The sequence below is a fragment of the Pseudopipra pipra genome, chromosome 1 (assembly GCF_036250125.1).
Source record: "Pseudopipra pipra isolate bDixPip1 chromosome 1, bDixPip1.hap1, whole genome shotgun sequence".
NCBI lineage: Eukaryota > Metazoa > Chordata > Aves > Passeriformes > Pipridae > Pseudopipra > Pseudopipra pipra.
The window spans coordinates 88721545-88737489 of record NC_087549.1 but is presented as its reverse complement, the minus strand read 5'-3'; the positions used below and the strand labels follow the sequence as shown (position 1 = coordinate 88737489).

At 38.1% G+C, this 15945-nt stretch overlaps 1 protein-coding gene across 4 annotated transcripts in view; it reads left to right on the top strand.

Moving 5' to 3' along the window:
- LOC135418610 (uncharacterized) overlaps window positions 1–14850 on the top strand; it is a 182524-nt gene extending 167674 nt beyond the window's left edge. For 2 of the 4 annotated variants that reach the window (XM_064664059.1, XM_064664068.1), the window contains exons 20-22: window positions 2667–2876; window positions 12697–12841; window positions 13310–14850. In XM_064664059.1, coding sequence (XP_064520129.1) covers window positions 2667–2876; window positions 12697–12841; window positions 13310–13338 — 384 coding nt within the window. In that variant the 3' untranslated portion in view covers window positions 13339–14850. The remainder of the gene's footprint in view (window positions 1–2666; window positions 2877–12696; window positions 12842–13309) is intronic. The other 2 variants (XM_064664074.1, XM_064664081.1) reach the window with 2 other exon arrangements.
- Window positions 14851–15945: the final 1095 nt, after the last annotated feature.

Here is a 15945-nt window from a genome sequence, read left to right as displayed (position 1 = left end):
AGTTCACTAGATCTTGAAAAGTGACAACAGATCAGGGGGGTCTGTGTACTCCCACTACCCTGCAGAATTGTCTGCTCTCGGGGAGGTAGCAAGGCAGAGACTTCTCATGCCATACCTGGTCCCATATGGATATAGTGCCCTAGGAATGGCACCTGGAGCCAGGAACTTCCAAAGGAGGTCTTTGCCCTGGCAAGGTGAAGGTTTGCTCAAGCACAAAGATTTGAGAGACGTGGCTTTAGCTCCCTGCACAGTAATTTTATGCCGTAAATTACACTCAACTCTGACACTGATTGAAAATATAGGTAGTAATTTATTTGCGGGAAGGTGGTCTAAGGTCCATGCTCTCCTCTGTGCTGGACAAACATAGCATGCATATCTTTGCCCCCAGAGCCCACAGCTCAAATGAGCAAAAAGATGCTAAGATGCAGTGTTCACAGGGAAGGATCCACAACTTGCAAAAAACATGGTAAAAAAGCCCCTTACTGGTTGGTAGGGACAAACACAAGAGAAGATCAAGCAGATTCAATGAAAGTGGGATAAGATAAAGGTCAGAGAAGAAGCAGGGGAAGGTGTGGGACAGAAGGTAAGAAAATACTTTGCAGAAAGGAAGCTAGCAGTACAAGTGAAAATGCACCTGGCATAAAAGGAGGATCACGACAGAGATCATTCTGTTTGCTGTGTTTGCTGAAGACTGAGTTTCTGAGCTGAGTGTCCCAGCCACTTCTCCTTCCTGAAGTCGTAGATCAGGGAAGAGACACAAGGCTTGGTGTTCTTGACTTGGACAGGTCAGAGCTCTTGGTTGTGATACATGGGGATGAGAAAGGGGGGTAACCATGGCAGGGTCTTTGTTCCCATTTCACAAGCTCTGGTATGACAGTTCCTGCAGCTGCTTGTCCATGCTGTAGCCAACGCTGTCCCAATGGAATCTGCTTTCCTACTTTCATGAGAGCATTGGCCACCTTAGTACTTATGGAGCACTGAGTATGGCAGGCATGTGAAACATGCTTGTCTGCTAGACAGAAGAAAATGCAAGGCTTGTCCTGTCCATACAGCTGCTGTGTGTTCCTAACAAGTTGTCCTGAATGGAAGCCTTTTATCCTCAGAGATATTGGTGTGGGAAATTCAGACTGTGCTTATTTTACCTTAAATTTCAGATGGCTTTTCCTCATTTTAAAACCTAAAAATTTGATTAGGACTGGTGCAAATAGAAGCTGGTGCTAAAATGAAGTATCCTATTGTTCTGTCATTCCTGGAAAAGAATTGGAGATAATTTCCTGTACGTGATCTTGGTTTCTTAATTCACCTAAAACAAATCCTCTCCTAAGGCAGTTGCTCAGAATAGCAGCATGCACGTCAGGATTGTGGCATTGACACACTGTGCTAGTTACAGGATTCCTCGTAATGCGTAAGAACAGCTAAGGAAACATGAACTGGAACACAAGCAAACTGAGCTAAATCTAACTTTTCCCAAGTGAGGGAAAAATTTGTGTCTGGTGATTTTTGAGATCCCTTATAAGAATCTGAGCTCTTCATTTCAGCCAAAAGTAAAAGCAAAACTATGCAAAAGAAGGTTTTGATATACCTATCTTAAATTAGAGCTTTTCTTTAGCCAACTTCAGAGTGGAATTCCAATGATTTCAGGCAGTGTAATACCTTTTCTTGAAAGAAAAGGCATATACTAAGCCAGCAAAAGAGTTACTTCCTCTACATTAACTAGTGCTTGGGAAGAGCATGCCAGTGGATTGTAAGCAAGTACTAATATCACCAATCCCTTCCTTCTATTAACAGGATCAGCATCTCATGGGAGAAAATGAGTGACAAAAAGGTCTTGCAAAAGTGGAGGGTTAAAAAGCTTGCACTTCAGGGGGAGTATAAAAATAATGCTTCTCATCCTCAGTTTCATTTAAGGATAAAGGGTGCTTAAGCTGTGTGCTGTGTTCCGTCTGTAGTATTGAATTCTGTTCAGCTCGTGTAAAGAATTAACACAAAAAAGGCTAAATGGAAATTCTGACTAATGCAGGGAGGTACAAAACCTACCAAAGCAAATATATTTAGAGCAAACTAGGAAACTAGGTAACTGTGTCAATAAACTAGCTTTACACAACGCATTAAAATACACCTTATTTACTCTGCCTCATCTACAATTCTGTTAGCAGCACAAGGTTATTTTAATACTATACAGAGATCAGAGACTAAAAAGTGCTTGTGGGTACAGGTACAAAGGCTTCTCAAAGAGAGAGAAATACAAATACTCGTTCATGAAATTCTTGGGAAGCTTTCTTTTTTTTTAATCAGCATTGCCATTTTATTGTTTAACCTACCCTGCTTGATCTCACTACTTTTGGTTAATACGGGAGTCAATTACAGCTTCATCTGTGCAGAATTAACTTTATAGAATATACACTAGGGATTTGTCTATCTCCTCTATTTAGATCTATGTCATAAAAAAATATGTAGTAGAGAACTGTGTGCAAGCACTGCATATGGTACAGGCTTTGCAGATTTATTGTAAAATCATTTTAAATCGGTTAAGCTCTTGCCAGAAGTTAATTAAATATGTTCCTTTGGTGGGGGGTGGGGGACTCTCTCTGTGTGTGTGTGTGTGTGTGTGTGTGTATGTGTGTGTGTGTGTGTCTGGGGGCGGGGGACACCCTCTGTCTCACTAGGTGGCAGTGTCTGATTACATCTGGAAGGACCACGCCAGCCAGCCTGGTGTCTCCAGCTGTGACCTCCAGCACCAGGATGAAATCCCTGACTCTGCAGCCAGCTTGAATGGTAGCACCACTGTTCACGTCTCTGTGTATACCGTTCACCTCAGCGGCCTCCGGGAGCTCTACAGGCACTTCCTCCGGCTACCTGATGGGGCTATCATTGAGGTAGGTCCAAGCAGGCTCCTCACTGAGATTTTGGAAGGCAAAGAGGAGCACTTCAGAATTAGGTCAGCATCAAAACAGGAGAACAGGCCTGCCTGACCCTGCCCAAAATACACACTGAAATCTTCCATAGGAAGACCTTGCTCTGAAACAGTAAAGTCAATGAGTTAATGCTTTTGTGGTGCAAAGCAGCAATTTAGGATTGTTTATAGAGCCATTTAAAGGCAATTATGTAAGATATACATTGAAACTACACACATAGAGATTATTTATAAATATGTTTCGCTTAGAACAACATAAAGTCATTCTGTACAGGAATTGTTATATATATAAATATACAAAGTAAGTATTATGCACATTTATTATACAGCTAGTATGGTCATTCACTTAGTTCGTCCTCAGATACACAGAGCTAAGGCACAGATAGATTACTTACTGGCATCTTGCATGTTTTAGATTCAATCCTGGATATTGTCAGATTTTTAGCAGCTTGTGCACTAAAAGACAATATAGGATGGTACTAAAGAGAAGTATCACCCATTACTTGTTTCATAGGCTGCATTTTGTTCCTTGTTTTTTCATTTTTATTCTAAGTGCTTTGAAGATTTGCATTTCCTTTTTGCCTTTGGTCTTCTGTTGAGAGACTATTAAAAAAAGATTGGCATTTAAGAGAAAGTAAAGTCAAAGAATATCACTTTACCTACCCAGATAAGAACTGGGAGCATCATAATGGAGATCTCTTTACCAACACTGGCAGAAATTATAAAGTACGATGTTTTCAATGGCTCACTTCTAAGGTTGAGGTTCAAGTACCTTTTTCCAGCATAAGACAAACATTGCTTCTGCTCCTTTGGTTCAATTTTTCAAGGCTCTTTTCTTTATTAAAGATTTTATTCTTAATGTCTTTGCCCTACTTGGCTTTTTAAAGAAAATTTAATTTAAAGGAAACTGTCCTCAAGGAATCCAAACATAATTTTCTGCCCAGGGAACTTGTGATTCACCAGAGTGAAGACACCAGAGTCTTCGAACTGGCCAAAGAAAACAAGAGAAGGCACGTGGCCTACCTGAAGTAGAACTTAATTATTGGAACAAAGAAACCAGCAAATCCAAGTCCATGCCTAAGTCTGTTGCAGAAGCTCCGCATATAAATAATTGCCCAGACTTTTGCTTAAACACTTTTCCCTGGTTGAAGTCAACAATGCAGCCCAATTCCTACTTTGTGCCTGTTACAAATGTAGCTCTTTGTGGAATGTTTTTTCCCAATTAAGTTCTTCCAGCTTTTTAGCTGAGAGGTTTCATTCGACTTCACAAGGCTGTGGAAGGAGGCTCTTTGAACACCCAAGGCAATCTTATCCCAGTGCACTGGTTCAGTTCATTAATCCCTTCTGTATTTCTGAGAGAGGAGAAATGTACTCCCATAAAATGTAGTTTTGTTTTCCCAGGTGAGTTTTCGACAAGCTTCCAGCATCGACAAAGTGAGCACTGCACAATAAGGATGCTCAAGCCACTTCTTTACAGTTTCCTGCACCAGATCACAACATAATCTATCCCTAAAATCCACATGACTGAGTCTTATGTCATCGTCCTGAAAGCTGCATGTCTAATTTAGAGGATCAGTGCACACTTTACAGCATTTTTACTTGTAGAACTAAATACAATTACATGTAAGAAATGTGCTTAAGTAATAATTGCAGTAAAACCTATATACAGATCTTACATTTAGCTAATAACAGATGTAATTATACATTTGTGTCTTTTATAGGTCAGAGCTTTCTACTTCAGTTCCAAATTAAGACTATTTAACAAACTTTAAAACTATCCACTGACTAGTGAGAAGTTTGCTGCCATGGGGTAAAATATACCTGAGCTTTACCACTTGCTGCTGTTGTCACCACTCAGGAACAAGTTTTTTGGCCTCTGCTGAAGCCAGACAAGCAGTGGTATTTGAGTGGGGTTAGAAAATTTTTTAGAGCTGAAGGGTTGCATTGCACCCTTATGTATAGCTTTTAAGGTGTAGGAGATGAAAGGCTACCTGGGCTTCTTGGGATATTTTTTTCAGTCTCCTGCCTCTGTTCACAACTTGTTGTGTATAAATATTGAGTTTGAATATTTAGAGCTAGTTCTAAAGATTCAAGTAGTTTAGTTTACCTAACTCTAGTCTAGTTTAGGTATTTTGTTCCCAGTGATTCAATGGAAAGATTTTTCTGGATACTTACAGTCTATTTGGTCAGAACTTTCCTCTTATTCTAAATTTAATCATTGTCAGCTTCCATGTAATTATTTGGATCACTCTTTGGTGTAAATAAGACTTCTCTTTTCTAGAAGTTTGCCTACATAATATAATTTCATAATCTTGTCTGTTTTCTGCCAGAATGATTGCAACACCTCGCCAGAAGAAATGAGGGTTTTTTTGATCCTCTCCTCACCATTCCAGCAGTGGTGAAGGAGGAAGGGCTCTTCTTCCACATTTGTGAGGGCAGAAATTGTCACTGATTCTCTATCTCTGTCACAGACAGTTGCCTTTCCTCTTTCTTCAAGATCAGCAAGCCTCTTTCTCCTCACCAGAGACAAGATATTTGTACAAAGTGCTGTCTTGGGACCATAGGAACATGGTCTGTAAGAACAGGAGAGGTCTACAGAAATAGTGACATGTCCTACCATTGTATATACATCTACCTTGTCTGCAGAGTCCACAGAGCAAGAAAACAACCGACTTTCACTTATTCTCCCTCTCTTCTAGCTGGACTAGTGCCTGTAGAACACAAGGAGTAATTCAACAGCATCTAGGAACTGGGGGTTACATGTACCTTCTTCCTGCAAAACAATCATGCTTTTTGTTACAGTAACATACCAAGGGTGAAAATTTAATTATTTCAGTGTAACCTTTTATTTGTTTGTTCACTTTTATTAAGAAACTCTGAAGGAAAACTCTGAAGATAACAAAATGAAAAGACTGACTTTTAGTTTGTGTGACTTTCAGGAATCATACCTGAAAGAGCCATAACACTTATTCCTAATTATTGCAGTGAAATCTCATAATTCAAGCATCTTGTGACTAAGATCTCCTCATCAGGTGTGTAATGCTTTGTGCCGTTACAGCATGACGGTTGCTGATGTTGGTAGATGTTCTTCAGAAATACGTATAATAGGAAGACATGAGCAATTTGGCAGAAAACAGCACAGATATTATGATAATTTTGAAAAAGCCTCTGCAAATGTAGACATTGTTCAGAGGGCACCACCAGCATAAGCAGTAGCTTCTTAGCATTCAGCTGACTGAGGTGCGTGTGTAGGCTCACGAGATCTGAGGCAGTGTATTGCTTGCCAAACTCACTAGCATGAGAACAGTATTGAAATCACCAGGCCAAATTCTTTCTCAAATTTGTGTGTTCAGCTCTTGGTGACTTCAACCTCAGATATGTTTCTGTATCTGCAGACGTTGTTTGGCAGGCATAAGAGAAATTTTGCATAATCTTGCTGTAAAGTCCTTGGATGCTCATAAGGAATTCACTTTATATTTACAACCTCATCCTACTATTCTATATTTCAATCAAAGCAAGATTTTCTTATAGCCCTAATTCAGCAAAGCAATTCAATGTGAACTTAATTTTATCCAAGGAACCAAACCACTAAATTTACTAATAATTTCCTTTTTTTTTTTTTTTTCCAATAAGTAAGGCCAGTTTTTTAGTGCTGTGTGTAGAAGTACTAGCTGGAAAAAATGTCTCTATATGCAATAACCTCTTTAAAATGTTTAAAACTTTAAGTGTGATATAGTCATTAGAGCTCCAGCTTTCCTGGTATAACTAGAAATTTCATGCTTGGTATGAAAAGTAGTTTTATAGGTTTCATAAATATGAGGCAAAACTAACTGTTTTAAAAGGAGCATTAAGTACCAGGTGGCATGTATAAATTGTCCTAAAAATGTTAAATAAAAAGATTTTTTTTTAAAATGTGCAGCATAAAAATTATGGAGGTTAAACTTGTAGGTGCAGTCCTTTTATCATAAGCATTGTAAAACTTAAAGAATTCACATGCAGTAAAAACCATTTTCCTTTTTACCTATGATATATTTCTCCTTTATAGTAATTCAATTTAAGTCTTGGCTAACCAAGGAATGACCTTCTCAAAATAAATCATTTTTTCATGCTTTTCTATATTCATTAATCTGATGTTATTTTAATATACAGGAAATTATTGAATTTTAGCATTTTAAATGTATTTTAAATCCATACACAGAAAAGTTAACGATAGTGGTATGTATTTGCTGTCTACATGGTGATAACACCAACTTGGTGATTTTTATCTCAACTTTTGCTGACTGGAGTTGATTTCTTATTAAAAGGACAAAGATAAGTCTCTTTAACTCAATAAAAAATCAGTTTCTTATTATAGGCCTAGTAAACCTCAGCATTGTAGAGAAAGTTTTTGTATAGTATGATTTTATCTATCAAATAAGCCTTCACAAATGTCAAGGATTCATCCAATTTAAACTTACTGCATAAAAGAGATCTGTTTTCCCTAATTACTTGAAAAGCACCTCGTAGTAATAGGATAAGACAGCGTAGGTGACTAGCCAATTACTTAGTTTAAGCTATTTACATCAATCCATATGCTATAAATTATGTCTAACCCCTCTTGCACTTCTGGAAAAGTGAATAAAATCATATAAGTTTATTTTGAATACAAGATCAGATATGATATGCTGAGTGACACTTAAAAAGAATGAAACAGTAACCGTAGCTTATTTTCAGAAGCAATCTTGACACTAATGCTAAATTACAGCTTGGAAACATCTAGCATTTTTACCTTTATGAGAAAAGGCTTTTTACATATTTAACATAATTCTAGGGAAAATATACTGGAATTATGTATAAAGATATGTACACTGTAACCAAAGGGCATTTATATTCCCCAGTAGAATACTTACAACAATTTTATTGCCATTTGGTGTCATTTTCTAACAGATATAAAATACAGCCAGTAAACAAACTAGACTTTAGATTTAAGCTGACAGCTGTTCCTTCAGAAGCAATATTCAGATATTTAATCTTAAGAATACTGAATATTTTAGAATTGTTTGAGCAAACTATACTTTTAGCATGTGAAGAACTGCATGCTTTTATATACAGTTCTTGGATCTGATAATGACAGTAAAAAAACAACCTTAGAATAATCTACACATTTGTCACTCCCATATATTCCCTGGGCAAGTCAACAAATTGCCTCATGTTTTATTCTTAATTCCACAAATTTGTTTTTTTGTACACAGTGTTGATATGAATATTGGTCCCTATTTTTTTCCCGTATGTGCCTAAGCCATGAAGTTGACTTCAATGCAGTTTATGCATGTGAGTGCAGCTTTTTCTGGCTCTAATTTCATTAAGGGAATAAATTGGCCAAGTTTACTGCAAAAGCCCCGCATGCTGTTTTCATAAAGAGTCCCACTCTTTGTAACTCTTCATGACTTAGTAGTCACTAAAGGTTTATGGAGAAGAGAAAGAGGGAGGATCACTTCAGCCCAGTAACTGAGGTTGGTACACTACCTAATGACTTCACCATCACACAGCTTCATCATCTCACCAGACACCACAGAGGGAACAGCACAGCTCTGGCCTTTCCATAAGCTGGGTCAGCCATGGTGAGTGGGTGAGGACTCCTTGGTTGAGGAGAGGCCGGGCAAAGGCAATTATTTGGTGTAAACTGACCCACTTTAGCTGGCTTCAGCAGCATCATGTCAGGCTATCCACAAACATAGCCAGTTTATGAGTTTGTTTCCTGGAGATCCCTGTAAAAGTAGGAATTAACAGCAAATGATTTATCCCTCACAAAAGTGATTCCACCCACAGTAATGCATGCAGGTGTGTACATACTCCTGGGCTGAGTAGGCTTCACCACATGCTGTCTGCCTAATTCCGAGATTTAATCTTGTCCCATAGAAAATGAATAATACCTTGCAACTTCATTCAATGGGAGAATGATCCCTCTTGACATGCACTGAGGTTCAGTTGGGAATTATACATGGTAAAAGCTGAGAGATACTCCCATGGACATAGGCATTTGAAGAAGTACAGGCTGAAAACTTACAGCCCTTTTGTTGAGGATCATGGCAGTATAGCTAGTTCCATTGCAAATAAAAAGTAAATCAGACTGTTTTAAGATATTTTTACCAGTATATATTTCTCCTTTAATGCTATAATTCAATTAAAGATAATCAGTTTAAGAAAGAAATTAGTTGTCCAGGCAGTGCTTTCCATCCTGCTGAAAAGATGAGAACAAGAAAAACAGTTTTCATGGAGAAATCTTGTGCTTGTATGCTTTTTTCTTAAATTGATTCAGCTCATCTCACACGTGACATGTGAACCCTGTCCTGAAATGGACCCAGTCTGTTGCTCTGTGCACTTGTAGGGGCTAAGCCAATCCATCTGCTGCAGATGAAGTGGATCTGCACAATGTGCCTCAACCAGGAAGTAGTTATGTCTTCATACCTTCTGTTTCAGGTTGTTTTCCCTGTGAAGTATAAGATTAGGTCCTTACTTTTTTCCCAGTACATAGTGGTATAGTTTTAAATGGGAACAGTGTCTATGAATCTATTATCAACTGCAGTCAAGATTATGTTACTACATGCAACAGGGTGGAAATGTAGGAGGCAGCCTTGCAGCATGTGGCCATTTCTCATCTCCCTCGTTTTCTACAAATCCCAGGTTCTATATATTCTACACCCCAGAAACTCACAGGGTCATGTGCAAAAAGATTTATTTCCTTCAAGTTGCCATGTCCCACTTATCTGCTGTGGGGACTGTGCTGTGATAGAAGGACTATAAAAGGAATGAGACAGGTCCACCACTGGCTTTTGGCTACATTCACAGGCTTTCAGGTAGCCAAAAAATTACTGAAATACCAGAACTACAGCCTTATAGCTTTGTTCTGTATATGAATACACAATTTTAAATCATACTGATTCTTTATTACTTGCAGAGAACATGGGATAAGGAGCAAAGATGACATACCTAACCAACAAATATATTATTTTCATGGATATTTTAATTTCTTTTTCCATGGGGGCTGAAGAGTTAGAGCTGTCTCCTTCAGCTGTTCACAGATGGGATGGAAGCAAGTTCAAGCTCATCCACTGTCTGAGCCAATGCTCACAGAAAAAATCCTGTCATAGCACTGTAGTTGTGCTGTATAACAAACAACAGTGCTAGTAATTGAGGCACTTTAAAAGTGCTATTTTGTATTAAAAAAATCCCTTTCAGTTTCAAACTACTTTAAACACTAAGATTTACTGTATTTTCAGTGATTTTCAGAATGATTTTATGCTGCAAGGGCAGAGCCACTGTTTGTTGTGGAAAGTTTTTTGTAGTTTTAAATTGTTATAATCTTTATTCATCTATCACATAGTTTTACCTGAATCAGCAGTAAAATCTCTGAAGTCAAAGGATAATTGCCAAAACAGCATTAATTTATTTTATCCGAATAAAAAAATAACCTTTTAAAAAGTACCTTGCAGCTACACAGATTGACAAAATGCATCAATTATATTTTTGCTCACTTTATAATTACACTACAGTAAGTGCACAGTGAACTTTACTACATGGTTGATTAACCATAAGGTTACTGCTACTAAGTCACTCTCAGAAACAACAACCTGGACTTTAATTTAAGAACATAACTCTGTACAACTTCTGATCAAGTCTCAAAATCTGACATATCTGTACAAGCTTCAGTTTAAAGTACACAAGCAAATGGTAGCACCTTAATTGTAGCAAAGGATTCCTATTGCTTCAGTCAGGCATGCTGGTTATGTAAATGATCAGATTTTAAAGAGCTCTTGGTATGTCTTAACCAACACCAAAGGAAAAGCTTTTCCAGTGAACTCTAAATATCCCAGTCCTCTTTTTTGCATAGAAACAAGTCTTATGAGGCGCAGCTGAAGGAGCTGGGATTGTTTAGCCTGGAGAAAAGGACACTCAGGGGAGACCTTATCACTCTCTACAGCTACCTGAAAGGGGATTGTAGATGGATGAGGGTCAGTCTCTTCTCCCAGGCAACAAGCGACAGGATGAGGAAATGGCCTCAAGTTGCACCAAGGGTGGTTTAGTTTAGATATTAGGACAAATTTCTTGACAACCTGAAAGGGTTATCAGGCACTGGAACAGGCTGCCCAGGGAAGTGGTTGAGTCACCATTCCTGAAGGCATTTAAAAGACATGTAGATGTGGCATTCAGGGACATGGTTTAGTAGTGGACTTGATGGAGTTAGGTCTACGGCTGTACTCAATGATCTTAAAGATCTTTTCCAAGCTAAACAATTCTATGAAATTAAATTAATTTAGTGTTCCAACTTCTGGGGAATTAGGATTAGATCTCCTAATTAAGTATACCCTGATGATACTTCCACATTTTTCTTCTCAGATTATTGCAACTGGAAAAATATTTCTCTTTCTGTTAGCTCACTGATGCTACTGGCCCCCGTTTTGTCTTCTATCTTCTTGAACTTCATGTAATACAAAAGCATTGCTATGAAGCTCTGCCATGACTCTGTTGTATCTTTATGCCATGAGAGAAACAACTTTGGACAACCTAAAACTGGACTATCTCTTACTTTGAAAGACTAAAACAAAAAATAAAGTAGTAGCTGTTCTGTGTAATTGGTATCTAGCTGAGAAGAAAGAATAGCATGGTACAATAGCATGGTACAAAGAAACTTACCTAGGATGTAGGATGTAGAAGACCACTCCAGCATTTAGTCACGTTTTCATGTGAGGTGGGGAATATCCCCTGCATTGTCTGTATCCCTCTATTCCAGAGGTAACACCACTTCCTTGCTTCACAGTGTATCAAACCTAGAAGTACAATAATGATTGTAAGCTATGTCAACAGATAGATTTTAGGAATACGCAAAAAAATACAATAGAAATTAGAGGTTATTCTGGTACATATACCTGTGTTTGTTTAATTTATTACAGCTGTGCTAAACCAGTTTGAGAATAGCAAAATTCTTTAAAACATTATTGGAGTAACCTGTTTTTTGTGCTAATATTTGAGTAACGGCAGCTAGAGAGAGCTGAGGCTCAGTTACTTTTCAGTATCTGAAATTTGATTTCTCCTCGCACTCATCTGAGCAAAATTTTTCTTATATGGGCATTCTAAAACATGAAAACAATCAGAGCCAGGGCACTCTTGTGCAAAATGCCACCCACATTACACAAGCTGAGGATCTGACGTGATGGGGTAACTACTAATGAACTGAGCTGAATCTGAAGTGGAGTCATGGCTTTATAACCAGTTTCCAGTCCTATAACATCATGTCCTCATGGCCATGATTTTCTTCTTTGAGGGCCTATTCTTTGTTCACTCAAATCTTCTCCATGTGTCAAGAACATCATAGGAAGAAACTATTAAAGCAATGGGCGTAAAAATCCCCATTCCACTGTTTTATTTAAGCATTTAGAGTGAGAAAAATTAGGCAAATTCACATTTCACATGTGTTTAAATTGTTAATCTCACTGCTCTATCTGTATTAGTGAATACATTTACAGTAAGTTTAACTTTATAATATTTTGGCAGAACTGTTAGAAAAATTGTTATAAGCCTAGGAGTGGAACTGAACCATGAAAGCTAAACTGTAAGCTGCTGCTAAGCTGGGTTATTAGTATGACAGAATAAAATTTCACACACACAGAAGCTTCTAAACTGTGATATTTCGAAAGCAAGAAGACAGGGGTGGGGAAGGGTAATCAAAGTCATCTATGTTCCCTCTGATATTCCACTGAATACTGACATAATAATATGTTGGTTTTGTCTGTTCTGTTTTTCAGGCGTTTGGTGATATTAGTAAAGAAAGTCTTTTGTGTAATGAAATGAACACAGCCCAGGAGCCCATAAGTAAAATGGATAATGTGCTGTGTACCTCTACACGCATCAAGCTGAGGGAGAAGAAAAAGAGTACAGCAAGGTGGGAAGGTATTATGATCAGTTTCTGTACCTAGCTGAAGAACACTACTGATACCTAAGCATAAAATGATGGGAGAGATAGAAGAAAACAAATCATTTGAAAATACGGTTTCTCTTGGGAAGACTAAGGTGCAATCAGTTAGAGCTGAAATTTCACAGCTGTGTTTTCCGGTGTGTCTTCATCCTTGGATAGTTTCATTGACTGTGTCCTGTTAGTTTTCCAATGCCCTCTAAGGAGTGAAGTTCAGTTAAAAGCACCTTGTGTTACTTTTAAATCCACAGTAATGTTGTCTGCTAACAGAGAAACCTTGGAAAGTTCACTTGAGCACACAAGACAAATTCTTTTTAGGGAAAACTGATCAATTTATTTTATGGGTTCTTGCTCCAATATCTCTCTTGTTGGGGGAGGGAGGTCATACTCTGTCATTGGTATATTTACATAATGTCTATCTCTGCATCCTTTTTTCTAATCTTCAGGAAATCCAGTTGTCTCTGACAAGAGCTAGTTCCTGCAGTCATGCATATTCCATGAAGTTGTTTCCATCCTGATCCACATACATGGTATGGTTACTATCTGATAGGATTTATGTTTCTGACAACCACGTCTCTGTGTGTAAAGTGTTGTCCCACAAATGATCCATTTGTAGCTCTTCTGTGGCTTCAACAAGCTTTGCAGTGTGGTGAGCTCATGGGATCAGATCACAGATCATGCAAACATTATTATTTCATATGATTTTTTTCCTCCCAAACTGTGGGGCACTCCTAAATTTCTCAGGTTTGCTTGTTCCTGCTAGCTGTGGTGGGGAAAATGTTGCTTATTTGTCTTTCAAGTTTCATGACTAAAACATTGACAACAATTTCAGTAATTATTCAAAGCACAACATGATTGTAATTACAAGACTGCAAAAATGCCCAGAAGAGGAGCAATGATGGCTTCATGTTCCAGTTCTGTAACCAAGTCCCAACAGGCTGCAAAATTTACAAGATCCCAGAGACCATTTTTCTGAGGTCTTCATGATGGCCATACCTGCTTCCCCGGGAGCTACAGAAGCTTAAAGCAACCTGGAGGTTATCCTCATGCTTTCTTAGTAGTATTAAAGTTTTGCTCATTGGTTTGAACCAGTTAGTGCCTATTCTATTTAGCTCCATACAAATGCATCAGAAATTAAGTCCATGCCACAAAGGCAAGAACTATGAGAGACAACAGAAGGAGAAGATGGGAAGGGGAACACAGGCAAGAAAGGTGAAATCGTTTGTGCAAGGCCACCTAAATCAGAGGCATGTGTAGAAATATAGGGCTGACTGCCAGTGCCCTGACTCTTGGTCTTCCCTGTGGTAGGATCCTTTTTGTCCTGAAAATGCAGTTGGAAAAGGGAAGAGTCTCACCTTACTGCTATTTTGAATCATTTCTGTAGAATGCTGTAATCTATTAACTTAGTAATCAGTGACATTTTTCTAGCATGTATGATTTTCTGGTGTCCCTTTGTTCACTCTGGTATGGGAAAAATTTTTCAGATCCACTTACCTTTGCACGATCTTACCCAATATATTGAGCATTGTTGATTAATTTTGTTACTTAAATCTGTGATTCTCATCCACCTGAATAATCAGGAAATTACATTAGGTAGTAACCTGAACAATCAGGGAATTACGTTAGGTAGTAACCTGAATGTTTAAATGTCACTCCTGAGAACAGTTTTTCTTTGGGTTTGCAAGATAACAATCTGGTTTCCATTCTTTTTTCTGTTTTTTTTTTTTTTTTCTCCCGATTTATTTGTTTGCATGTGCATATGTGTGTAGTTATTTCATGAGTTACAGCCAGACAGAAATGGTGTTTAAATCTTCTGAATATTTACAAGAACTGATGCTATTTGTGTGGCTTCTATTGCATCAGATATTACTTGGATGACTTCTCTCTGTCATAACAGGAATAAAATTGCCTTTTTAATGTTTGCTTTGCCTGTTGACCCTTTAAACCGCTGTACATAACTTTGAAAAAGAAACTAACTGAAAAGAAATCATTCAGTCTCAGAATTTTTCTGTGGATTTTTTCTACCTGAGCAGCGTTGCTCTTTTCACGCCAGATTTTGGGGTAATACCAATTACCCCACAATAATTAATGACACACACAATATGGTGGAGGCTGCTGGGATTGCCTGTGTTCATGACTGTCCTGTGCTGTGAGTCAAGATGGTGATCTGTAACCTATTCCAGTTTCTGGGCGACTGTACCAAGAAGACAGCGTGCTGTGGGCAGCATCATACTATGTGCATCTTCTTGGCCTCAGTTTTGTCTATTATTTGACTATAATGGTAAAAATCCCTTTGGGCAATATTAATACCCCAGGTTTCCCACTACTGAGTTATGATGTCCCAATCTGGTTCTGTGAGATTTTGTCTTCAGTGTTGGTAATACAGTGTTGGTAGTTAGTCTGATGGCAGGACTGACTTTATGTGTGGAACCATCACACCTTCAGTTCTAATAGGATTGTGCTGACTTTTTAGCAAATGTGGATCTGGTCCTGAGATCCACATGAGGGACTTGATTGACCACTTTTATTCCCTCAGTGATATTGGAATACCTACACTGACTTTCATCTGATCTGGGATGTAAAATTCTGTAATTATGTATTTGTGAAAGATGAATTTAAAGTATGCTTAAATATTAAGTACATCTACCTTACTTTTTTTTCCCAGAAAATGTAACATCCTTCCTATTAATTTTGATTACTTGCATCCCACGAGTTCCCATGGTTGTTGGCCAGTATACAGTGGGTGACATTGGCTTTGAAATTGTTTGTTGAAGTGCTCTTATCAGCAACACCATCCATAATGTTCAGTTATAGTTGGATAGTAATTGCCTGTCTATGCAGTGTTCCTTTACAACAGTTTTCTCCTGTGTAGCTATATATATGTAGTCATTACTGAAAAGTGTAAATAAAGAATCCTTTTAGTGGTGTAGTTTCCCTGGGTACCTACTGTGCTCTTATTATCTAAAACATACTCCCCATCTGTAGTTCTGTTCTATTAAAGGATAAAGACATAACTATGAATTAAAAATTAAAATGCTTGTTGCAGATTGGAGAGCAAGGTCTAATAGAATATATCTGGTGC